The sequence below is a fragment of the Filicampus tigris genome, chromosome 3, assembly GCF_054856515.1.
Source record: "Filicampus tigris isolate MCC_2025a chromosome 3, RoL_Ftig_1.0, whole genome shotgun sequence".
Taxonomy (NCBI): domain Eukaryota; kingdom Metazoa; phylum Chordata; class Actinopteri; order Syngnathiformes; family Syngnathidae; genus Filicampus; species Filicampus tigris.
This window is the reverse complement of record NC_141219.1, coordinates 10,169,591-10,197,086: the sequence shown is the minus strand read 5'-3', so window position 1 is coordinate 10,197,086 and position 27,496 is coordinate 10,169,591. Positions and strand designations below refer to the sequence as shown.

General features: G+C 39.6%; 2 protein-coding genes across 4 annotated transcripts in view; both read right to left on the bottom strand.

Moving 5' to 3' along the window:
- The window catches only part of mtss2b (MTSS I-BAR domain containing 2b), a 57,763-nt gene extending 57,396 nt beyond the window's left edge, over positions 1–367 (bottom strand). For all 3 annotated transcript variants that reach the window (XM_086025067.1, XM_086025068.1, XM_086025069.1), the window contains exon 1: positions 76–367. The gene's annotated coding sequence lies outside the window, so the exon portion shown is untranslated. The remainder of the gene's footprint in view (positions 1–75) is intronic.
- Positions 368–18,834: 18,467 nt separating this feature from the next.
- The window catches only part of LOC147149857 (matrix metalloproteinase-15-like), a 32,644-nt gene continuing 23,982 nt past the window's right edge, over positions 18,835–27,496 (bottom strand). The window contains exons 8-10 of the mRNA XM_086025732.1: positions 25,429–25,579; positions 24,873–24,991; positions 18,835–23,982 (exon numbers count right to left, since the gene is read on the bottom strand). Of these exons, the coding sequence (XP_085881858.1) occupies positions 23,486–23,982; positions 24,873–24,991; positions 25,429–25,579 (767 nt within the window). The 3' untranslated portion in view covers positions 18,835–23,485. The remainder of the gene's footprint in view (positions 23,983–24,872; positions 24,992–25,428; positions 25,580–27,496) is intronic.

The following is a 27,496-nucleotide window of genomic DNA, read 5'->3' as shown; positions in this document are numbered from 1 at the left end:
ACCGCAATCAGTTGACCAGACTTTCATGACAAGAAGCTAGCGTGAGAAGCTAACATAGCGGGCTACATCTCATACCTGTTAAGTTGTACACTTTCGGCGTAATTTGTACCGGTGGAAAGACCTTTTCAAACATGTACGCCGTACATCGCCAATCTATACGGCCAATTTCATTTATATTACAGTTGTCCGTTCTGTTTTTGTCGCCTAACGGCAGTCGGGAACCACACTGAGGATCTTTCTACAAGGCCGGAGTTGGCTCCCGGATCGCGGCCGTCGTACGTCATCGAAAAGGGGAGCCAGTAGCCTCACAACACACGTCAGATGGAGACAAGGGGTCTCCGCGCTCTTCCTCACGCATGCGCATAACACATTCACGACACAACCTGTCGCAATTGTCACAACATCTTTTTTTTCGTTTACTTTTTTTTTTAACTGATTTGCGATCACGTGAAAGCAGCCATTCGAAAAAGCATGTGTAGTGTGTAAGATTATATCCAGATATGTACGGGCAAATTACAATTTTTGTAAGGTTCAGTACACCCCGGGGTTGACAGGTATGTTGTCTTCATCCACAAGTGGTCATGCCACTCATAGCGGAATCTCTGTTATGGTCTGTGTTTTGAGTATTGTTTTTGAGTTTAGTTTCATGGTTTTCCTTGTGTTCCTTTGTCTCTCGTTAAGTTATTGATTCCACCTGTGCTTGTCATCCCAGTCCCTTGTGTTAACCAACCAGCTTCCTCCTACTCTCTGTGTCTTGTCCAGGTGTTCCTCGTTGTATCGTTAACTTGTCTGTATTTAGTTGCCAGCTTTATTTCAGCCCTTGTTGGTTCGTCTGTTCTGTCCTGTCTTGTCTAAGCCCTCTCTTGTCACTGTTCAAAGTCAAGGTCAGTCCAGTCCAGTCTAGTCTTAGTTTAGTTGTTTTGTTGTTTATTTCGGTCTTTGACATTTTTGTTAGTGTAGTATTATCCCAGCACCTTGTTTGCCTTCTGTTTTGGATTAAATACTTTATATTGCAAACGATTTTTGCCTCCTGCATTTGGGTCCTCCTCCACGATAACACACATTAAACACTCTACCTTATGTTCACAAGCGGCATGCTCAGCAGATAACCAATCGGCATAACCAGTCTGCAGCTAGCACAGGAAGCTCGTATAGCCCACATGCTCACTCACAAACAGATGGATTCAGTCAAAAGGTGTTGTGTTTTCAAGAAGGTGCTCGATACCACTTGGCCAGAGTCTTAGGCAATACAATAAAACCGAGGCAATCGCAGTTAACCAGTTGCTCGCTAGCCCAAGTACCTAACGTATGAGTCTACATCTTACTTCTTGCCAAAGCTCACAATTAAATGGAACAAGTCAAGAGTACTTTCAACAGTAATGGAACAAAATTGTGAAGTAGTATGACAGAAACGCTAACAGAAGCCTGTTTAAAACGATAGGCGGACCATCTTATAGGCGATTCCCATTTAGTCCGGCCAGACAAAAAGGCGGATAGACGGACGGCGGAAGGGTTCCGGAAAATGTTATTAAAATGTTCAGCTATGCAAATAAAAGCCATTTTCTCACAAAAAGCTATCACACTATCAAGTCAGTGGCAATGAACAAAAGAAGTAACAACCAACAAAAATAAAACCAGTACACTTCTGCTCAGGCATCTACCACATGGCTACGGGATAACTAACCAGGTGACAGCTAGTGCAAGAGGCTAACGTAGCGGTCAATAACTTTAGCCCTCAAAGCAGGTCCAAATCTTTTAGGGGACACTCTCAACTTTGGGAGCGCTTGTACTTTGAGGTACCACACAGTGGTGTTTACTGAGGGCTGAGTTATTAGGTTGTTATCTTTGAAAGTTTGACTTGTTTGATGAATTTGAAAAAGGCTTAGCAGTGGCTGGGAGGGATTAAGAAGTCAAATCCGCAAATCCTGTTCCAATGAAGTAAAAATGAAGTCAGAGCAACAAAAATTGGTCACGGATCAGCAGAGTGCTTACATGCTCAGTTGGTCTCCTCACTACTGCTGTGTTGTTACCTCCACGGATTACAAATAATAAGCGCAGGCGAGTAATGAAGTACAATTTTGTAGGTATCTGTACTTTACTCAAGCATTTATTTTTCAGATGACTTGCTACTTTTACTCCTGTCTGTACATTTTATGAAGGACAGATTTTAAATTAAAAAAGGGAGCTGTATATACTTTATATACTTTATACAGTACTTTTTCCATTCTGTAAATAACACAGAGTCAGAGCAACAGCAAGGATTCCACTCGCGCGGGCTTGTATGGGCTCGCGACACGCCAGAGCATAAACACGCCGGCCAAAATGCCAGCTGGTCTGGCCCACAGAAAGGGGGATTCCATCCACATGTTTGGTTGCCATGGCGACGACCGATGGAAATCCGCGGAAGGGTCGCAGCCCGTCAATCGAAACTGCCGCAGTAGATATTCAGGGCTCGCCAGGCCGCGCCCGGCCAAAGTATGCCGGCTTCAGCTGGCGACCTGTGACGGAGGATGTGGGGGATGGGTGGAGTGGTAAGATTGGACGCCAAAGTGAGGTGGCCGGAATACATCACAAGATTTTTGTACTTGGTCATCAAATGTTGATATTTTTTTTTCTAATATTTGTGGATACTCTCTGGAACTCTAATACTAATATTTGTTTTCATCGAATGTTTTTATTACTTTCAACTATTTTTAGTAATTGTCTTTTGATACTATTTGTGTCTATTGTGTCAGTATTTTAATCTAACATTTTGTAACTATTTTTATTCTTTGCGTCATAATTTTTGTATTTTTAACAAGCTTCTTCTATAGTATTCTATATGTAATATTTGTGTCATATTTTTTATGTTCTCAATTTTATTTTATCAATATACAAGATATGTTTTCTAGTCAATCTAATGTTTTCTAATGTTTATCTAGATTGAGGTCAATTAGTGGAGTCCAAAAATCAACGCAAACATGCTGAAGCAGCATTTAGCTGTTATGCTGCATTTCACCAAAAACTTGTTCTCGCACTTTACGTTCTTTTTGTAAGATACTTTTTATTTCTTTACTTTGCTATTAAATACACATATTTAACTCTTTTGTTCAAGTATTTTAAATGTTGAACTTTTAGTTGTGAAGCAAATTGAGTGTTCTGGTGTGTGAAATGCACGATGTCAGCTGCCTTGCTTTGCCTAGCATTTCTTATTGTCTGACGTTTTTGTAGTTTGTTTGTATTTTCATCTATACTTTTTATCTTTTCCAATATGTTCAATTCATTTTCAATATTAGTGTCATATTGTATTTTTACTAAATGTCTAATACAATGTTAAACATTTATGTAATGTATTACAGTACTTTGTAATATTTTTCATGTAAAAATGTCAAATGTTTTGCATTTTAAGTTAATGGGGTTTTTTTTTCAAAATATTTTTTTCTAATATTTTGTACTACTATTTATGTATTATGGCCTATGATTTGTGTATTTTTCATCCTGTAATTTACCATTATTTCCTTTTTTTAATTAGTTTATATTATTTCTAGTTATTGTATTTGTAAATTTATTGTAATATTTTTACATTTTTATGTTAGGTTTTTTTTTTTCCCTGCATTGGATTTTGCATTTATAACAGTTGACAATAGTGACAATTGCTGCAACTGCAATAAATTACAGCAAGATTAGTGCTAATCGACTTTGTTGCAATTCCACATGATGACCTCCGTCTTTTCTCTACTGTCTTGCATATCCTGTCCAGTCAGCGTTGGACTCCCACGTATCCCACAAGGCTTTGCTTCACACATCAAGTTTCGTGCTTCATGTGACCTGTCCACCCTGTCCAGGAATAAACACCAAACACATGTTAGTGTTTGGGAAGAAGCCCAGCATACATAAGAGATGATGATGGTGATGATGATGGTGATGACGGTGGCGATGACGATGACAGGTCCGCAGTAGACGCTCCAAACATGTCGGCCGCTTCCGTCCACACCCGGTGACTCCCCACAGCCCCACAGGAATGATGTCCGCTTCAATTTGAGCACCATTCATCTCAGCCTGGTTTCACTCTCAACAGAAAATATGTGACTGTTTTCAAACTGTTTTGATTTTTGTCTGATTTTACACTCAGTTTACTGTTATTTTTATGATCATTTATTCAGAACAATAGCACTCGATAGTACTGCACTTACGGAAAAAAAATATTGTTTAAAGACGGAAATTCGGGGACGGAGGGACGATGCCCAGCTCTGATGATTCCATGCATTGTGCCGTGCCTTCGGAAGTGCATGCCTTGGCCGCCAGGGGGCTGTACAATACGTGCATACATTAACAACAAAGACAACGGTCACAACTGCTCAGTTAGCCGCAGTAAATATAGCCATCTTGCACCGAAGATACAGAATAGATGCCAGTGAGTATTGTTATATTGTCTGTCTATGCTGCATTGCTGCCACATTTGTGTTCAAATGTTTTGTTAGCCCAACTATGGCCTCTTAATTGTGCGTTAATCTAATTTCATTCATCAGACAAAGTTATGTGGTGTTTGGTAGAATACAAAATTCTTTTTGTTTTATATTTAGTTTGACAGTAAATGTGAACTGGGAATGACAAAAAAAAAAAGTTTGAAAGCTTTTTGGGACTCAAAACAAAAATTAGCGACCGTATCTCTACATTTTTTTTTAAATATCTTAGATACTATTGCAGGCCTGAAACATTGTCAAAACACTTGTTGTGCCACACTGCACTCAGAGTATGATGCTGGAAAACTGGTGACTTACTTAGCTGATGATGCACCCAGCAGAAGGTTCACACCCAAATATGGACATCAGGCGCAAGCTATCTTGTCACAGATCGGGTGGAGAGCAGGTCACCTCCACTCCTAAATCGTCCTCCAAGATAAAACAACTCGCCTGCTCAGCAGCTTTGAAATCAGCCGATGTACGCTACTAATAAAACAAAATTTTATGAAATATCATAAAAACAACTCCTCATACAAGTGACCAACATATGGCAGCTATATAGATGCTAACAAAGCAGTCAACGTCTTTACTCACAAGCACAAGGACTGGCGTCACACCCAAAATACAATAATTATGCAACAAAAAGAGGATGTGGCAACACACCAAAATCAAAATCTCAGGATTTTGATGATCATATCGCATTGTGTTGTTGTCTTATGAGCATTTATATGCAACACTTCCAATATACATTCCACATTGGCATCACACTGTGCTTTATTTACACCCCACCAAGCATGACATCGTTTTAGCCAGCATATGAATGTTAAATGATTCATGGAGCACACGCAGGATATTAAAATCATGAAACAAGCAGAGCCAAAATGATGCAAGGATGCTGAAACAGTGAGGATTCTTTACAGCAGCAGTAGTTCCATTCGGAAAAAAAACAGTATTAACCAAGTTGCAAACGGCAACCCGTGGCTCCGGAGCCGCATGCAGGTTTTTCATCCTTATGGTGCGGCTCTCGTGGCTTGGGAAAATAAATTATAAGTGTCAGATTGAAGTGTGTGTTATTTGCCTTAAAAACGGGTATCATGTCTTCTTATTAAGTCAAAGTTTTGGGCCACTTTCATATGTGGTCTTAGATTGGATACGTATCGGATTTTTTGCAATGCAGACGGGAGATCGAATCTGCAAAGTTGTTTTGAGTAACAGTATTGACTTTATATTTGACTTTGATCCCATTTGAAACATGAAGCATAAAGTGGACATTTATGGTGATAGTAGTAATTCAACCACGGTTCAGATCAGCTCATTTTTTACATGTGGTTATGACGTGACGTCATCTTTAGTGACGTCTCCATGAAAACTTTCACCTCGTAATTTCCCCCAAATACTGTATTTCTACCTCCTAACAAATCGCTCCACTGTTGACGCTGGACCACATTTACTTCCGTAAACACTAAGTAGCGAGTGATGTCGTCTGTTCTTCTGCGCATGCGGTTCACTTTAGGTTCACATACGAAAAAAGACAGAGGTCGCATTTATAATGTAATATGAACGCTTACACAAAAATTATATATATATATATATATATATATATATTTTTTTTTTTTTTTGCGTAAAGATGAAAAGTGACTTCCTGTCCTATTTCTGAAGCTGAGCCGTATTGGACGTTACCTGAGCCCTGAGTAGTTGTGATGTCATTTTCAGTTGACAGAAATGACAAAATGGCCGCTCCTTTAGATGGCTAAAAAGGGGTGGATTTTTCTGCTTAACTCCTATTCCACAAACGCAATATTAATCAGAATGCCATGTTTAGTGGGCCTGCTGGGAACATATTCTTGAAAAAAATATGTTTGGGTTGATTTCTACTTTAAATTTTGACAGGCTATTTTTCATCAGCGATGCAAGAACTCCATTCATTTTTAATGATCCATTGATTTCCTATTAGTGTTGTCAGGAAGGTTTAGAAATGTGTTTGACTGCAGTAGAATGTCGGCTGCGTTTTCGTCACTTACACTGAACTTCCTCTCTCCACTTCCTACTTCCTGTCTGGCAGCTGTGAAGCTCCTCTTGTCATGCTGGGGAAGGAACATGTTCGTTTATTTTCATCAGGAAACCTCTCATCTTGTTCCCGTTGTGTTCGCATCATGTGCATGAGTGCGTGTTCACGTCAGCCATGAAGCTTTATTGCTTAAGTCTGTCCTTTGTGTTTTCGTTACTTCAACAAAGTTGTCAGGGTGGAATGGACTGATTCATGAAAACATGAATGAAGGGTGTTGCTAAAGTTGGTATTCTAAAGTAAAGGTCACGCAGGAAACGCTATGTGTCAAGATGAAATGTGTACAAACACATACGCACAAATGAACACACACTCTGAGCTCACACAGGTTACACACTGCCGACAGAGTGTGTGTGTGTGGGGGGGGGGGGGGGGGTGGAGTGCGTGTGCATGTGTGTGTGTGTGTGGTGGGGTGGGGGTGTAGGTGTCTGTTGATCTGTGTGTATGCGTGAGTCTGTTTGTGCGTGTTTGCCTTTAAGTAGGTGTGTGTAAGCAAAAGAGACAGACAGGACGACAAGGTGGACACAACGTTCTCAACTCCCGAGTGAGCATCCATCCATGAACATCCTCCCACACCTCCCTGGCCTCCTCCTGCTTTCAGAGCCCTCCACACCGCCCATGACCACATCTGATGAGGCATCTAATCTTCAAGCCTCCTCCGTTTTTATTTTTTCCTGGGCCTCTATCTTGACTAATTTATTACCGCAGCTTACAACCTTTGTAGTTACAAGCAGTTGCTTGGTGGATATTTTTGCTTTTTCAGCTGCTGTAGGCCACAACTCACGACCAGACCCTCGCACACAGACTCTTGTTGTCACTCACTAGGCCACGACCCTTAAAGGCAACATACGAATATGACACTGCACACAGTAATTACTCTTTATAAAACCAACATATGTCAATTGCATTTTCTTTTATTGTGTATTCATACTGTACAGTTCAGTGAAATCATTCATTATTAAAATGTCAGTTAAAAAAGTGGTGTATGTTACGGGGTGGAGATTAATTCCATTCAGCCGCAACCCATTGGGCGGAATACTAATGGCTTCCCACGCTTACTATCTACAATGTACACGCATCTTTGTGTGTGTGCGTATGTGTGTGGGTACGTGCGTGTGTGTGTGCATGCAGGAAGGCCAGTGGTCAGACCATTAGCCTGATGGAGTTTCTATTAAATTAGAAAGTCTCTCTGTCTCTCTCTCGCTCTCTCTCTTTCCCCCCGCCCGCCGCCCCACCCTCCCCAATCACATTAGTGGTCTTATCTCATTTACTGAGGCTGTGCAGGAACAGGGGAGTGTCTTGGTGGAGGGGAGAGGGGGGAGTTATGATGCCTACAGAAGGAAGGACGAGACCTCATAAATATAGAGGTTAATTGATAGGAATCGACAGTATACGTGTGTGTCTGGATATGTGTGTGCGTATTTGCGTATGAATGTTTTCAGCACTGTACAATGTCTACTGTGTCATTGCACTAATTCAAGGTTACAGCAGTGGGCAATGACACCTTGAAAAAAGGACACACAAATACATACAGTCATCAGCCGCTTCATTAGTGACACAACCCAATGCAGTCATGTGCCATTATTTTCATAGCTATAAATAAACATTTCAGATGATAGGGTGAATTGACAGTTTATGTTTATGTGTGTATACTGTATATTAAACTAAAGTGTAGTGGATATTTTCGTTGCAGTCGTACATCGACTTTTGGGGCCAACCCAATTTTTTTATTTTCTTTATTTGTTTTGTACAAACCAACCCAACTTTGGGGTGTTTTGGTCTACATTTGCATCAGATGTTATGACAGTGTATGCCTAATGGCCGGTGGGTGCGTCAGTCAGAAGAGAGGCCTTTTGAAACTTTAGGAATTACTTTGTATTTTTGTATACAGTATAAAAAGAAGTGTCTTTGGGCTTTTCCATCTGGGGGACGCCACAGAAAGTCACTTGCATTTTTTGTTTGGTCCAATTTCTACACCAGATGCAACTTAGCCGTGGTTTGGACTAGCAGTAGCTGTAGGAATTGATTGGTGCGCTGACCGGGAATCGCATCCATGTCGTCTGCGTGAAAGGCAGCTTTATTGGTGAACAACAAAAAGATCAACTTGTAAAAGAAAATTGGACAGATGGAGACAGAAGGACATCCTGAGACAATGTGTGCCTGCAACATATCATTACAAGTGCATGTGTGTGTGTGTGTGTGTGTGCACAGGAGACAGTGCACCCTTAAGCAACTTTACATGAAGGTCTACATTAACAGCAACAATTCTAATAATGACTGCCTTGGACACAGACAAGCTAATGCACTGGTGGCGTCTTTTGAGTATGTCCATACGAGTGTGTGTGAGGGAGTGTTGCATGCCTCTTAAATTGTCTCAAGGTGACACTCGGTCTCGTCCCAATGTGAACCCATGCTGGCCATTTTCCTCTCAGTAATTGTAAGTTGTACTGCTTTTCAAACAAGACATGTGTATTTATGGTGAATTGTATCTTTGGCAGTGTATGTAGTCTACACAAACAAACACGCATGTGGCCTACAGCATCACGTTCAGTACTAAAGCAGTTACAGAATGTGACGTCATTGATTAGTTCTCTCGTGATTGGTTAATGTTTAATCTGGCGTTTCACTGGCCTTGGCTAATTTGGCCTTCAGTTGTCTACAATGTGCTCATGTGTGTGCATGAGAGCGTGTGCGTGTCCATGTGTGGACATACACTTCTTTTCACACAGCCTGTAAAAAAAAAAAAAAAAAACAGCATTTTTCCCACAGACAGGTTAAATACATATACTTTTGTTCTTTTTTAAATTGACATGACTCGAAAAAATAGATCACTTAATTGTCATATATATACTATCCTGTATAAAAAGACTTTATTCTAAAAGATATGCCTTGTGTATCTTGTAAATGTATGACTTAATTCTCTTAAAATTAGGACTTTATCTCAAAAATACAGAATTTTTTTTCTAAAATATTGCAAAACTTCACTTTTGTAAAAAATACGTACAAAATCTAAAGCGATATACAATTTTATTCTGGTAAAATTATGATTTTTTTCATCCCACAATATTAGTCAAATCAAAACAATATTTAAAAATTTTTTTGAATATATTCAACTCTATTTGAAATTTATTTCTCAAAATTAGACTTTTATTCTGTGAAAATACAACTTTAATCTAAAAAATATATTTGTATTTAACTTTATTTTCCTTAAATGATCATAAAATGTTTAAATACTTGTAAAATTATTACTCTAATCTCCAAAAATACACATTTCCAAACCAAAATATAACTTTAATATAACTTTTTCTTGCTCCTGTACAGCCGTCTTGATAATTGCCATATACATTTTTGTACTACACACTTGAAATGTCTGTTGTTGGTTCAGTTAGAGCGGCTCGCGTTGTCTTTGAGAGATTGAGACATCCTATTTCTCTAGTTTATGCTCTTTCCACATTTACGCCTACATTGTCATAAACCAAAGTCATTGAACATTAGGTTCCAGGTCCCTTCTGCTTGTTAATGCAAATAAGAAGTCTCCATCATGTCCAAAAGATTCTCTTGTGTCGACTAATCATGTCTGACCGCCACAACGCCGATTCCACACAGTTCATTGCGAGGTCGACGAGCCATAGTGTATTGACTTTCACACAGTCAGTGTGTGCGTGTGTGTGTGTGTTTGTGTGTCTGTAAGATGATTGATGGAATTCCCGGGAGGTAAGCGAGGAAAAAGAGTGAAGTGAGAGCACACTTCATTTAGCTAGAGTATCGACTCATTTGTGTGTGTGTGTGGGTGCGTGTGTATGCGTAGTTCTTGTAGGCCTATAATGTTGCAGCTTCAAAATAGGATTCACATTTCTGAGCAATTTTAGATTTTCAGTAAAGTGACCACGTAATAGGAAGTTCATGTGTTTAGAACTAAACTTCCCATTTTTTAAATGTGATTTGTAGCTCCAATCTCTTCAGGGCCAAATTATAGAATTAAAATTTTCAGCCTTGAGTGCACCATTCATCACTTTTTATTCAAACAAGTCTCAAACGAGCATTAATTCGCTGTGGCTAATGTGAGGTGTTGGCCGTTAGCAATGCTAGCAATGTTTATGCACTTCTTGGTTCTGCCTTGTGATTTTTCATCCGTTGTAATGCTCATACAACTTCCAGACACTTTCCCAAGACATACTACTTTTTAGAATTATACAATTGTGCATTTTAGTACACTTTTGTACAGTTTACCCATACGATGGTAACCATAGAAGCGGAAAGATAACTAAAATGACTACATTTCATAACTAAATTGTACAAGTGTACTAAAATGTACTAAATTTCTACTGAATTGAACTAAACTGGATATACATGTAAAAAAAAAAAAATCTGAAATGTTACAAAGAGTTAATCCTTTTATGGTTGCTATTTATGATGCGTGAAGTCCTGCATCAGCCACCGTAGTGTTGGCTTCATTGGACAACATTGACCCTGACCTCAGTGACGGCGCCAAGGTCAAAGGTCAACACGGTGATGGATGGTGATGAATTAGGGCAAAGAACCCAGGGAGGTTCAGCTGATTCAAGGAAAGACGAAAACAATCACAAAGAAAATGTGAAGCTGAGTGTTACACGCGTCACACTTTCCTGACAACCACGTTGTAGAAACAATGACCACTCACACAGTCAGGTTTTTGCCAAACAGGGTGCGCATTTCCTCTGAGTTTTTAAAGTCAAGGTGAGGATGCAAGCTCCGAAACGGTCCGGTGAGATAGCGGGAAGTGGCAGGAAGTGTGGAAACTTAAAGGGTGGGATAGCGTTGGGTGACATCATCTCCTTCCCACTGCCTTGAAAGCGTGTGTGTGTATGTGTCAGAAAAAAATGCAAAAACTGAATACAGTAAATATTAAATTCTCTGATGGTGTTGTGGTAGGATTGCATGCAGTTTTTAGTTTTGTATTGGTAAGATTGCAATTGGCAGGGTAAAAGGGACTGATCATAATTCTTCCAAGAGGTATAAAAAAAGATTTAAAAAAATAATAATAATGAAAATTCACAGAAGTTGCACAAGTAAGATAAGTATGCGAATCCACGTAACGATGGCAGGGTGAAATAAAACAACCATATATCTTCCGAAAGTTGTGCAGGTTAAAAAACGTTTATAAATGCCACAAAATTGAGCATGTTTAAATAAAATCAATAAAATGCACAGCGGTTATAATAAGATTACCATAAATCCTTTAAAAAATTGCACAGGTTAAACAAATACCATAAATCCTCAAAATGTTGGGTAGAATAAAATAAGATGACCATAAATCCTGTAAAGGTTCCACAAATTAAAATTAAGCTTTCATTTAACCTATTATGAATTGCACAAGTTAAAAATAAAATTATTGTAAATCCCCCACAAAGTTGTGCAGTTGAAAAATTCGACTACCATCATGTCGCCAAAAGTGGTACGGATTGAGATAAATCCTCCAAAAGTTGCACATGGTAAACAATAATCACCATAAATCCCCCCCAAAAGAGCATTACTATCTACATCTACTAAAAGTAAACATTTGTCAAGATTTTCCTCAACATGCAGGTCTGAAATTTCCCATCGTATGGGAAAGCATCGTGCAGTGAATGCATCATCCAGTCAGAAGGGTTCATGTTCATCATCACAGCTGCGCGCCACGAATAGACGAAGAGCAGACAAAGTGTCAGATAAATAATAGCCTGCAAATCCCCTCATGGGTGTGTGCGTGCGCGTGCGTCTATCCGTCTGCATTCCACAGGCAAATGAAGAAGACACACCAGCCAACATCTGAGACAAAGACATTCCATGTCACAACAAGCAGCGTTTCTGTGACCCAAAACATGAATGCCCAAAATGACCCCAGTGACCTCAAGCATCTCAATTCAAATTCAACACTGATCTTCACCTGATGTCGCACTGATAAATAAATGCAACTCCATCCAAATTCACTAAATTGCACTAAATATGTACTACTATGTACAGTAATCAAGTTTATGAAAATGTACAAAATAGTCTAAAATGTGGACAAAATGTGCACAATTGTACAAAGTGTACAAATCTTTAAAAGGTGCTGAAATTTTAAAAACGTATACAAAATTGTACAAAAAAGTGAATTCTTTTATTAAATTGTTTACTAAACAGTACAGTCGGCCTCTGCTATTCGCAGGAAATAGGGATGGGGTTGACCCGCAAATAGCGAAAATCAGTGTATAATTGAGGCCCAAGTAAATTGGGGAAAAAAATTCCTGCAAATCTGCAAATCCATAGGTGCCGAACCGCAAGCATGTCCACTGTATGCAAATTGTAATAAATTATATCCAAATGTACAAAACAGTACCAAAAGTACTCAACTGTGCTTGGATTTATTAGATTTAGCTAAATGATATTAAAATGCACAAAAAATACAAAATTTTACTGCAAAGCACTAAATAAAATCTAATTTTGCAAAAGTGTACTTGTGTGTTATAAAATGTACTAAATTGCACTTAGCTCTACTAAATTCTACTAAAATGAACTAAAATATGTACTAAGTTGCACTGAGATACTAAAATATACTGAATTGTTCAAAGTGTATTAAAAACTCACTAAAATCTTTTGGATTTGACTAAGTACTAAATTGTACACAATTGTACAAAATGTACTTAAATTTATTACATTGTGCTTAAATTAACTAAAGCATTAGGTCAAACCACACATAAAAATGTACTGGATTGTACAGAAGAATGTATCAAAATGTGATGTAATACATTTCTCCAAACTGTTCACAAATGTACTAAAATTGTACTGCACTGTACTATAATGCAGTTCAATGTACTAAAATGCACTAAAGTAATTTTCTTTCACGCTGACTTGAAACTAAACAACAACAAAATCGGGTCTGTTCTATAAAAATATTCCCACATAGTCAAAGTGTGATACAAATCAGCATTTTCCTCATTAAGCACACCTGTTGTGTTGAGATTTCTCATTTCCTCCCTTGAACACACACACATGCACACACAAGCACGCACACATGCACATACGCTGTCCACCTGGCATCTGCAAGCTAGAATTGGGCCTCATCATTCCCGCACCAGGTATTTGTAAAAGACGAGCAGTGCACCAAGGGGCTTGGCGCCCACCTTACGGCCCACGAAAGAAGCCTCTCGTTGCCCTCGCCTCCTCTCCAGATGAGGATGCGTACGTTGAATTGGACAGAATCGACGCACTTACACAACAACTTGTGCAAGCAGAATCATTGGCAACAGGAAGAAGAAGAAAAACAGTCAACAGTGATGTCAAAGTGACATTGCCAACTAGTGGCCTGGAATACACATTGCACATGTTATTGTAGGTCGGTGAGGGTGAGCAGCACATGAAATTTCAAAAATATAAAATTAACTTTTCGTTGTCATGGAAACTTTTCCAAAAACGCACTTGAGCGTGGGTTTTTTGTTGTTGGTTTTTTTGTATGTTTTTTGTGCCATTTGGGAAAATGAAGTTCAAAACCTATACACGTATATACATTTATTTAAAAATCAAGCTTTGAAAATTTAATAAATTGAAAATTTTAGGTGAAAAGTTTTAAAACATTTAATAGATTTTAAAATGAAAGTGAAATAAAGGTAAAACATTTAATAGACTTGAACTTGAAAATGAACGTGAAAACTGGAAGTGAAAGTAAAATGTTTTTAAATGAAAAAAAATCAATAAAAATACATTCAAACCAAATCAATAAATGAACGTAATAAATTCATTTAAAAATGAAGAAAAAATGGAGATAAAAAGAATATTTAAATAATGAACTACTTTGTACATACACTTTTCACATGAAACTAGAACAAATAAGGATGTCATCAATCTCATGAAAACACACAAATGATGGTCCAAATGTGTGGGTTTTTTTTTTACCTAAGTCATTTAAGTTAAAAATAAAGAGAAGTACTTCAGTTATTTTATTTATGTGATGGTCTTACAAACACACCGATGCACACAAAGATTCCATTTGTTGTTGTTGTGTTAATGACAGGTTGCAGAGACAGACACTACACGCACAGGTGGAGTGTGTATTTCTTTATTTTTTTACAGGATGCAGGTGGACCAGCGACACGTCTAAATGAAAGCCAGATGCTTTACACACATCTCATCTAAACGTCAAACTGTCTCACTTGCACATGTTGGCGTCTGAAAATAGAAGAAAAGACAGGAAGAGATTTAGCGACATTTAAAACGAAACAAAGATAAACAAAAGATAAAATCTCCAATAAATGAACAGTTATTAAATGAACTGAATAACATGCACAATAAAACACAAAAATATTTACTACTATTTACTGTATATAAGAGTTTAAAGGCTTTGTTTTTCGGGAATGACCGATGTCACATATGAAGTTTATTCTCATTAAGTCCTGCCTCTCTGCGGCGTCATTGGCTCGCTCCAAAGTAACTTTTGACGTGTCATTGGATGAATTTGATGTCAATCATAATAACAGCACTGCAGATTATTTTATTGTTTTTGGACTTTATTATGTAGTTATCAGGGTTTTTGTTTTTAGTTATTCATTTATTTGCTAGTTTATGCATTTTTTTTAGCTTTCTTGTAGTTGCCAGCTTTACTATTCTGTGTTTTATTACTCCTTTTTAATTGTAGTTTTATTTGTTATTGTTGTGCTTGTTGAAGGTTTTGTTATTTGTTGTTGTTTTTGGTATTGTTGTTGGTGCTAATGCTGCTGCTGTTTTTAGAGGGAAATCAACCCAAACACATTTTTTTCAAGAATATTTTCCCAGCAGGCCCACTAGTTTAAACACGGCATTCTGATTAATATTGCGTTTGTGAAATATGAGTTGAGCAGCAAAATCCACCCCTTTTTAGCCCTCTCAGGGGGTGACCATTTTGTCACTTCTGTCGACTGAAAATAATATCACAACTGCTCAGGGCTCAGATAACGACCATTCACGGCTCAGCTTCAGAAAACAGGTCAGCCGTGGTATGTGAAATAACGCTAACATTTAAAGTAGAAATGGACTGAGCGATGTTTTGTTGTCACTACGGCTGCTTCTTCTACTACTACTACTTCTGGTATATTTGGTCACTCTGCGCATGTCGAAATCATTTGTTCCGCTTGAAAGTGTGATGCGTGAGCACGCAAGACCTAATCGGATCAATATTTTTGTGTCCATGTTTCTGATCAGAAATTTAATCAGAACTGTGATCGGATTAAAGAAATTTTGGTCATTCAAATGTAGCCTCTGAATATTTTATTTGTGGGGAAAAAGTCTAAAACATCATAAGTAGAGAAAATGCTACTTCTAACTTGATTTTATTTAAAATGGTTACAATGCCACTAAAATTATTGCCTGTAAAGTCAATAAAAGAGTTTATGATAGCCACGCTTTTGACCCTGGGAGAGGTTCATTTTCATCATTTCCTTTTGGAAAAGTAGTTTCTAAGTCCAAACGGGAGCATCCTGGAACAGATTGTCTATCTCCTGCTGTGCAAGTATGTGTGTGAGTGAGTGTGTGTAGGTGTGTACGTGGGGAGGGGTGGGCGTGTGTGTGGGGGTGGGGGGGGGTGTCTGTGCGTGTGTGTGTGTGCGTGGGTGGGTGGGGGTGTGTGTGGGTGTGTGTGGGTGTGTGTGTGTGTGTGTGTTCGTGTGGACGTATGCACGTTGGACTTCACTTCTTCACTTCTTGACTTTCAGTGTTTGTCTGTGAATGATTGACTTCCATTTTAAAGTTTTTGCTGCAGAATAGAACCCATTTCATTGTCAATGATAATGAAATTGACTCTAATGCATACCTGTCAACCCCAGGCTGTGCTGAATCTTACAAAAATTGTAATTTGCCCGTACATTTCTGTATATAATCTTACACAGTATTTATTGCTCAGCGGGAGAGGTGGGGGACACGGAACGGACATTTCTATGTACAATCTTACACAGTGTTTATCGCTCAACGGGGGTGGGGTGGTTGGGATGGGAACTTTGCTCGTGAAAGTCGGCCGAAGTTTGCAGTCGGAATTGCTAACGGACGCTCCGGATTAGAGCCGAAATGGGCAAGACGAGATCAGTCAAACAAAAAAAGAGTTTTTAATTTGTTTTTTTCCCTTACAAAAATTGTTATACGGCTTACACAATTTGAAATGATCAAAAAACGTATAAAATACAGGGAAAACGTACAAGTTGACAGGTATGCTAATGTAATTAAAACTTCCATGCATCCATTTTCTACAGGTCTTGTTCTCATTGGGGTCACTTTCAGGTGAGGTGCAACCTGTCCGAGTTGATTTTGCGTAAAAGACGAGGTGCACCCAGGATTGGTCGCCAACCAATCCCAGGCTGGACAAACAAGCTTATTAAAAAATATGAGTGGCATAATGAATAAATCAATTTCTGTCCTCGCTGCTCAGTGTAATATGGCTCAGGAAACAATAAGGCAACATTTTTTTAGGTTTATTATACAATGCTGCAATTGTTTGGCTTTAAGAGTAATGAATTGCACTAAAATAGGCTGAATAGTACTAAATTTTACAAAAGTGCACCAAAATGCCCTCAAATAAATTAATTTGTAAAAAAATGAATCTATTATTAAAATGTACTAAATTACAGTAAAATGTAGCAAATACAAGTAAAAATAACCAAAATTAACAAAGGTGCACAAAGCATAGTATACTAAAATGTACTAAATACATTTGTAGAATGGTTTAATAAAATGTATATCGACAAGTATCAAATTGTATTAAAATATACTGATTGTGCAAACACCTTCAAAAGTGTGATCAAATGCATGCTAAAATTAACTAAATTGCACTCAAATGTGCTAAAATACTTCATTTTCAATGTTGGAATCTTTCCATGAATGTTAGCTCCTAGTCATCATTATTTTGAAATGGATCTGGTTGAGGGATGTGTGATATTTAAATCAACATTCATCTCTTTGTTCCTCATTGAAAGAATCGATTGTTCGATTAAAAAAAATCAAACTTAATAGTTACAAATAAATATGTTAGCCTTGTAATTACTATTTAGCATAGATTTCTGTTTCAGTTTCTCATCTTTTGGTGTTTGGTGTTTAAGATTTGATTTGATTTTGAGTCTGTGCTTTGACTCAATACAGGTTGGGAAACAGTGTTTCAGAGAGAACAAAAGTCAATATCTGCCACTGTGAACAATGTATTTCCCTCCAATACGGGCGCACTGTTGCCTGCTTTATATCTTCCAGGCATTAAGTGCTGATTCTGCTTCCTCTCGATGGCACACGAGGCCCTGGTGTCCCGTGTGAGACAGGAAGTAAGGCCCTACGGAGAGTGACCTCAGCGCAGGAAGCCAGGCCGAGGGGCGTTTTCAGCCCCTTCATGTATTAGACAAAATCAAACACGCTCCAAAACTCTGCTTAAACCTGACAAAGAAACTGAGCACAAATGAACTAATGTTGGAAATGTGCTAATTCAGTGCCTGCAGTTTAAATGGACGTGAGAATAATAGTCCTGCCAGGTTTTAGGTCCTAAACATTCAGGTCATTTTTTAACCTGCTCACTGCTGCACTACAGTGGAGTTGACATCTTACCAATGACTCAAAATACATCTGTGCTCCACTGAGGCTGATGATTTGACCCTAATTGCTCTAAATTGTACTCATCTGCACTAAATTGTACAAAAACTTACTCATCTATATTCAATTATACTAAATAATATGGAATAGGCCAAAAGTGCATTACAACTATAAAACAAAATTGTACTACAATGTTCATGATAAATTATACTAAAATGTGTTTGTATTTAATAGTAAACTGACCAAAAAAACTGTGCTAAAATGTATGCCTAAATTAAACTAAGGTTGTAAATTGTGGCTTGAAATGAGTTGACGTGGAGTGGAAAACAAATGTGAACTAAAATGTACTATAATGCCCTTAATTGTATAAAATTTTACTCAAATATACTATACAAAGTAGATTGTTAGAAAAGGAACTTAATTAAAATTTCTAAATTGTGTGCTAAAATGCACTAAAAATGCTAACCTAAATTGAAATAAAATGTACATATACTGAAATGTTCTAACTTGTATTGTATTGTAAACTAAACTAATTTGTACAAATGTGTAATGTAAAGTCAAATGTACTAATATTTATCAAATGGTCTAAATTCTTGGAAAATGTACAAACATATCCAAAAATATGTACTGAAATGCATGAAAATTTTACTCAAAGATCCTGCAATTGAATGAAAATTTAAACAAAAGTTGAATGTACACATGACTGAAAACTGTACTGGGCCCATTTGAACATTCCTGCACAGTAACGTTTACTCTAACTTGTTTTTAGCATGATTCTCACAAGCACAACTCACGACATTTGAAGAGTGTTTTTTGTTTTTATTATCGTGTACATGTCCAGCATGGCTTTGTTAAAACACTCAACTAGAGGTGAACACACACAACACCAATGTATAAAATCTTCAAAACAATCAGTCAACTAATTGGAATGTTATTAACACACACAAAAAAAAATAAGACACAGACGATTGAATTGGGTCCTCGTGGTCACAAGAGGGTGAGATGTTGGCGACCATCGAGGATCTCCTGAGCAGGCGGCTAGGCTAACGTGTCGAAAAACGACGATAAAAACAACAATTCCAAAAAAAAGCTGCGCCAGCATCTTCTAAATTGCTGGGAGGAGAGCTGCGTTCAACACAGTCAGGTCAGTAGAACTTTTAGGACATCCCGGAAGGTTTCAAGATCAGTGAGTGAAGCAGGAAGGGGTTTTGATGTTGGGGTTAATGGTGTGGCTCTCTGACATTGAGAGTCACCTCAACGAGCTTGCTAATTACTCACTATTTGGGCTAAAATTCCAGATAAATGCCCTCTATGATGCAGGAAGCACACACGGTTGATGAAATATTTCATTTTGCTGATGCAGATATTTTAGGGACATCTCTATGAAAGAGCCTCGTTTCCACCAAGTGGTATGTTGGGTTCGGTTTGGTACAGTTTCAGTGGGATTTAACACACAACGGTCATTACTTCCTTTCTGTGGCAAATGGCAAGTATTATTGACACACAGATCAGAGTCTCTCTTGCTCAAACCGTGCCTTGGTAAACCGAACCCTAGTACTTGGCGGAAACCAGACCACCTCCCGGAGCTTGTTTACCAGCCGGTTGAGTAGAAGCACCTGCGGCTAAAGCCAAACTGTGGCAGGGTTTTTATTTTCCTGACCTGGATTACCCACCTTGGGTGGAAACTGGACTAAGAATAGTTGCGCTACTTAGCGGGACAGGAAAGGACGGTTCCGTTATGACTCTGACACAACCCTTTTCGCTGGATCTCTGTGACACAGGAAAGTTAAGCTTTGTATCCCCAAAGTGGTCCGGTCCAGTTCAGTTATGTATGGTTCCAGTGTTCCGCTACGACAAAATACCAGCCTGACTTACTGCAACGCTACAATGTCATGCCAACACACCCCACAGTGGAAACACAAGCCTGATCAGGATCTATCCCACCCAAACTGTACTCTGCCAATCCAAACTGTACCATTAGGTGGAAATAGCACTAAATTTAGAGCATAGTAGTGCTACGATTGGGATAGCGAAGGACAGTTCATGATATGCTGAACAAGCATTTCAATCACGTGGATTTCAGTACGCTATACAAGACAAGTAGATCAAGGTCACCTCACAGAGACTTTGCTGAGTCACCCTGATCATCTGGCGTCGGTTGATCATGTCTGGAGGTGAAAAGCAGGAAAGAAGAGACAGGGAGAGAGAGAGTGGGGGTCTGCTTTTAGCGCTGATTAGATGCCACCGGCCCTCCCCCCAACATTGAAGACAGACAGATGACACCGTTTCCTGGCAACCGCCATTGACTGCTTCCTGTCAACGCAGCAACCTGTCCAGTTAGCACTCCCACTGCAGGGATCTCTATTTGTGTTAATACGTCACAATCATGTCAGAGCTTTTAATTTGTCAAAACAAAAGGTAGGGAGGAATAAGTGGTCTTACTATATTTGTTTTATTGACACGCCAACTCCCAAGTATAGGTATGAACTTGTTCACATTATTTTGCAGACTCCAAAGCTGCGGCTCATGGACCCAAGAAGATCCGGGGACATTCGCTTGGGAAGCTAATAGTCTTGGGGGTAGGCGAGGTCGTCTGTCAGTGTTCATACTGAGCTTTTAAAGTTAGTAAACACAAAGCGTTTCCACCGAAATCTCAGGTTTCCTGCGCAGCCAGCTGCTGCTTGGCTACATGGGGAATTTGGGTCATGTGGCACATTGCCATTTTGTCCCCCTTTCTCACTAGCCCTCCTTGCCTGAGATCTACAAACTGTGCTTGCCCCCCCCCTTCTTTCCTTGTCTCAAAAGGCAGGAAATTTGTTCTCTCCAATGCATGTGAAACTTGAGCTGCTAAGCTAAGCCACTCAGATAAAACCATCACCCATTGTTCTGTGTTAGCGTGTAGCTTGCTGGCTTCACATGGAACTGAAATACACAGAGACACACACACATATCGTAGCGTGGTGATCCTGTTAGTAAAACATGCTAATTAGCACCATTCTGCTGCACTTTTCGTACCTGTAGTGGTAATGAATTACCACTTGTGACAAGCGCTAAAGCTAACTACGTTGATAGCGTGGGAGCAGGAAGTGCTAAAAAGATTTTGACATTTGAACTTCTGAAAAATTCTGGCAAGACATTAAAAAAAGTGATTCCACAAGTGGTTTTTCTTTTGCATTTTTTTTGTTGTTCAGTAGTCAACACGGATGGCAAACAGATAAAACGCGTTTCAACCATGGACCCGAGATGGATGAGCATCGGTTTTAATTCGCTTTAATACTTTTTTGAAAGGTAAAAATACTACCTAAAACTTGGCCTGGATTAATTACCTTTAGATTACTTGCTGTGGATTCAAAATCAGAACAAATTTGATGGGTCTCACAACAAATTATGTCCCACTTTAAAGGCATCAAAACTTAAAATATAAATAGCCAAAACTGATCCAAAAATGACCACTTCAAATCCAAATGGTTTCACCAAATGACATTATTTTTTGGGGGGGAGCTGGGAGGCTTCTACCCAATCTACATCATGAGTATGGATAAACATGGTTTGAGGAACCCCTTCAAATAAGACATTTTTGTCTTTGTTCTTACCACATGAAAGCGTGTTTGGGGTTCTCAGGGTTCAAGGTTTCGGGTCAGTGGGGGTCTGGTGGCGTGTGAGTACACCTGCTGTTTTTTAACGAATCGGATTAGCTGCCGTTCACATGAGAGCTGGCTGGCCACCCCGGACCACCTCCAACCACTGCACCATCTTTACAAATAAGTGCCCGTTGTAAAAAGTCCACTCGAGGCGAATGTAACATTAACGGCCGACTTTTACTTGTTACGTCCTGTTTTAAACCCATGGAGCCGAGCTTTGACCCCCCTCAGTGGAAGCGACGGGTGGTCTTCCTGTGTGACTTTCCAATTCTCTGGTCTAAGAGTGAGACGCATAAAATTCAGGCCAGCTTTTCTTTTTAGAGTGTTTATAGACACTTTTTAACATCTACCAAAGAAGGCAATGAAAGTGCCTGGAAGGTGGACAGCGGGAAATGAGCGGATGGTTTATGTCAACTCGGTTCTTGTTTTGGTCAAACAGCCAATAGTGTCAACGACTTTTACACAGCATTGCTATTACACACAAATTAGAAATGTAGCATTGTACACAAAGTTCAAATTCATGACAAAAATCTCACTGAGAAGTTTGTCTTTGAAGGAGCTCTACAAATTGCCCAATTTGCCCTAAAATGGTAGTTTCAAACTAGAGTGGCAGACTTTCTTTTTTGTGGGTTGACATATCGACAAAATGGTATGTTGGTAAGTGAAAATGGCTTCAGGGGTTGAAATTTCGAAGAAGTCCAGGGTGTGCTCCATTCATCTATCCATTTTCTGCACAGCCAATTTTTGAGGCCGAGTCATCAAACTTTGATATCAAGCACAATGGTCAAAACTAAAATGAGTCACAATTTAGCAGTCCGTGTGTCAAGTATCTGTGGTTGAAATTTAGTAGCAATCGCATAAAATCTCAATGCCAGTTACTCTTATAAGTATCTCTAGAAATGACCCTACAATGAAAAATATTCTAACCAAAACACCGGCCTTGTGTTAGGAAGCACTGAGCGGACACTTTGGGTTTGGAATCTGTCATACGTTGTTCTGCCCCCACACACATCGAACCAAAATGGCAACTAGTAGTGTCTTTTTGGGCATGGCTTCTTGAGACTTTTTGCGGGTATTCATGTAAGACATGCATATCAAATGTCACATTGATAAATAAATCTGGCTTCAGGGGCTGATTTGTTTGTTTGTTTTTTCAGAAAGGGAGAGACTTTTAAGGCAACGGGCTGTCAGTCTGCCTCTGAATGTAAAGTGAATGTACCGTGGTGAGAGGTAAGAAGTGGGGTGGGGTAGCCAGGACTAGAGCGGACTACCTGGTTTAGAAATCAATCAATCAATAATAATAAAAAACAATAACAATGTCACACCCAATGAAAACAAACAATGTGCAAACTTGTCTCATATAAATAGACTACAGTCGATGCACCATTGGAGTGAGGCTAGGGATGGGTACTGGACTACTTTTCCTTGATGGATCGACCGGTGAAATGAACGAAGGTGTCACAATCAGTCACTTATGGGGCCCACTAAAGCAAATAAATGTTTCTACTTCAAGTTTCTTGCTGAACGGGGCGTTGAATATTCATTTCTATTTGGTATGTATATAGGACGTTTTTCAATCTTAAAGGCCCTCTGAGGGAAACCGTAACTACGATGTTGCCCAGGAAAATGAGTTTCACCCTGATTGCGATTATTATTACAATCACACACGATCCACCAATCGACTGTAATGTCCATTCCTAGTCAGTACAGTAACCACATTGATCTGTTACCACCTATTTCAATGAATTGTGGAAGGTTATGCTGAGGGTCTGTCCAAGGTTCAGCATCCCCCATCTAGAGTTCAGGGTTCAAACCCAGTCCTGCAGTGAGCGCTTGCAGTGCACCAGAAGCCTCGGTGCACCCTTGCTCTGAAGAGTGTTGATGATGGCGTAGATTAGGCCCAGGATGCACAGCACCAGAACCAGGGGGATGGTCACCATCAGGATGTTCATGGTCCGCTCCTGGCTGTCATCCACCTTCAGAACCACGTCCACCTCGTTGGTGTCCTCCTCGCGGGTCTCACGCTCATCCTCGTCGGCATTTTTATCGCCATCCGTCCGGTCGCTGCCTTGGTCCTCATCGTCCCTGTTGTCGACTTTATTGTCGTCGTCGTGCCCGGCATCAGGATTGAACGGCGGTTGGTTGACGTTGGGGTATTTATCATCACTGTCCGTGTCCGGGGGGTCCAGGTCCACGCTGCACCCCATGAAGTCGCGCAGGATGGACTTGGGGTAGCCCGGCTCGCTCTTCATGCGGTGGTTGTCAAACTTCCAGTATTTGGAGCCCTTGTAGAAGTAGGTGTACGCTGGTGGAGACAACAAGCCACAGAATAAGACCACAGTATTGTGACGTTCTTATTAGCCTATCATATTTTATCTTATCTTAGCTTATTTTATTTTAACTTATCTTGAAGCTTGGAAACCCAGCTATGTAACCAGTCTGGCCCTTTACAGATCCTTCAAACTATGGATTGAAGGGTGCAACTATGTACAATTGCACACTTATGGATGAAATTAAAAAATGCTACTTTTATAACTTATTTTAAATAACCACTTGTCAACAGATTTGAACAATAAATGTAATGAGTGAATGAAAAAGGCAAAAAATAAAGAATGTTAAAACGTATAAAAACAAAAAAAGATGCTGTGACTTTGATTTAATTAATCAAGTCTCAACATAGGTGGATAATGACTGTAATATTTTGAGCATCTTTTTAACGATAAAGACCGAATTTTGTGGCATGACTTTTACTACAGTTAAAAACGTAAAAGTCACTTTGTTTTAATTATCCGTTTGTCGACAAACTTGGGAAACGACAATGTTTTGAGCATGTTTGACAATAAAGACCTAAGTTTGGACACAACTTTCACTACGAATAAAAACGTTAAAAAAAAAAAAAGGTTTACACGAGGTGGTTCACCTGCATTTTAGGATCATTCTGAAACCCCAATCACAGTATAGCTCACTTTCATGTGTAGTGCATTGTGTGATGTTTAACACAGAGTGTGCTGTGTCCGGAGTTAAAAATTCCCATTCCTTTCTGACAATTGAGCGACCACGCCGTCATTCTTTGTTTCAGGTCCTCCCTCCCTGGTGTGTTTCCTCCCAGCCCCCTACCTTTCAATCACATCCATCTCACTTCCACTCAGGAAGCACTCTGCTCGTCTTTCCTCATCTGTGCTAATCTGCACTCACCTCCATCGTCACTTAGGAAGGCCCCCTTGGGAGTGGAGGGTACGGAAGACCCCCACACGCTGATAGGCTTCGGGTAGCCTCTGTCGGCAGAGCGTGACTGTTCGTTGAAACGCCAATACCTGTGAGCCAGATCAAATGAAAAAAAAAAACTTATCTACATACCCGGTTGATGGTATACAAAAAACAAATTTATTACAGCATTAACAGGTGATTTCAACAGATGAAAATAAAAAGGACACTCTCCATTGGCTGAGAATTGAACCAAGGCCTGATGCTACAAAGCTTAATCATGAGGAAGTAAACATGAGTATTGTTTTTGAACGGTCACATTCCATTGCCATGAAAGGACTAAATAGTGCAGATACTACTGGTTCTTATCAGTGTCCTCTGCAGTTCTGTTTTTTTGTACCATAAATTCTTGACTTCTTACAGTTATAGGAACATATGTATACCTTTAAAGACCTGGAAAATGTCCAAAGAATGACTTTTGAGTCCAGTAATTATGTGTTCAGGGTTCATTAGCGTGTAGGTGAATTAGAGGGGTTTGTTGTATTACCAGTCTCCCTGAAAGAGGTAGGTGTATCCAGAGGGCTCCCACCAGATGGCCGCATCTATGCGGTCATAGGGAATGTCGTGGCCATAGTGCCCCAGCTCCAGAGGGTAGCCGTGCTCCAGGTTGGCCTCCCGGAAGAGCCAGAATCGGTTTTCTGGAGGAACGACAAGAGAAGCCGGATTGAGCCTTCGCAATCGAGGTGGGTGACTAGAATCACATCACTTGACTGGGACTCAGAGTAGAGTCTCCAATATTAGGACTTATGACTTGCTTGGCTAAAACACATAAAAGACTCGACTTGACGTTGACTCGGTATTCATGAGACTCGACTTGAAATTCATAACTTAACAAGTCTTGCCTGTGGAATGTTAAAAATCTGAATTTTCAAGATAGCCATTTTGTTTTGGGGATAAAGTATGCTACACCATGCAATCTATATTCATTTACAGTTTAGCTCACCGATAGCTGGTCAGACATCAACTAAGTTTCATGTCAATTATATGTTCAATTGCAAAGACAAAATAATAGACAAAGACACCGGTTGTGACCATTAAAAATGATGTAACGCTAATGTATTAGTACAGCTAACTCGTGCATGTAGATGATGAGTGCAAAGTGGACAATGTACTGTAAGAACATACATTATGTTGTGTCTGATCAAGACCGTACAACTTGATTTATGACTTGCCAAACCCGAGTAATGACTTGACTCGACTTGCTTGAATTTTAGTGGGAACTCAACTTGACTCGCTTGACTTTCTACCGCAATCATTTTGGACTTGCTTGAAATGTGACGGTTATGAGCTGAGACGTTCTCATGACTTACACATGTGTAACGTTCACCTACCTCTACTTCACAAGAATTACAAATCATTTGACAATACGTGTGTAAGGGATATATGATTGGCATTGCCACATTGCAATTATTGCGTCTGGCGTCAGCTCTCACTGGTTTATTGTTTCTTAAATGGGGATATTCAACCATTCCTCTTGGCACAGTTATATCCCCCTTTGGCTTCAATTCTAAACACTCACTCTCTCTCCCGTCAAACCAGCTTCATGCTTTCAAGTCAGTGCTTTACACTCAGCATCTGGACACAACAAGAAGTTGATGTCATGGTTGTGGAGGTAAAATCCCAAGACTTCATGACTCTGTCCCGTCCACTGAGCAAGAGGTTTGATTTCTTCTTGCTGGATAACTTGAATTTTTTTGGCTATCCATTGGGGGGAAAATGTAGCGCCAAATAATCCATGTTATGGAAAAAATATTTTTTGTTAGCTTATACACAACAAGAGACTCTACCCATGACCTGGTAACCAGGCTGTCCAAATATCAACCGTCTAAAACAATCCAGCATTTAAGATTCTGAGACCTAATCAAGAGAAGACACTTCAAATCTACACTTTTTTTCACTGCTTCTCAAACTCTGCCATCTTTGGCGTGCATCCCAGTGTCACACTGGGAGGCTTGCCTATGACATCATCCTCTTTCTCTTCCTCATCATCCTCCTCCTCCACAGTCCAACTTGGGCTGCATCAAAGCCTCCAAACTGGCTGCAGGGTTGTAAAAAGACAAGCTGCTCTTGGGGACTCGCCGTATAAATAACGAGCCGCTCTAAGGGAAATTTATGGCCAATGCATTACATATGGAGGGGAGGCGTGGTCCTTATGTCTGCAAGCTTTACAATCTGTTATACATTGAAAACATGTACCTGTATATACATACAAGATATGTATATACGGTTCGTATTTAGGACAAAGCTGTGGTTCGAAAACTGGGGTCCGTGAGCCATAGATTGGTGTCCGCAAAAATAATTTGCAATACATTATTATGTCGTATTGTTTCAAGAGGTGCCAATTACTACTCCCGACCTTGTCATTATGTCATCATGTCATCTTCCAAACCGCTTATCCTATGTAGGGTCGCGGGGAGTTGCTGGAGCCTATCCCAGCCGTCAATGGGCGAAGGCAGACTACACCACGAACTGGTCGCCAGCCAGTCGCAGGGCACACATAGACACTGTCACTGAGCGGGAATCGATCCCACGCTGCCCGCACACAACTCAGGCGT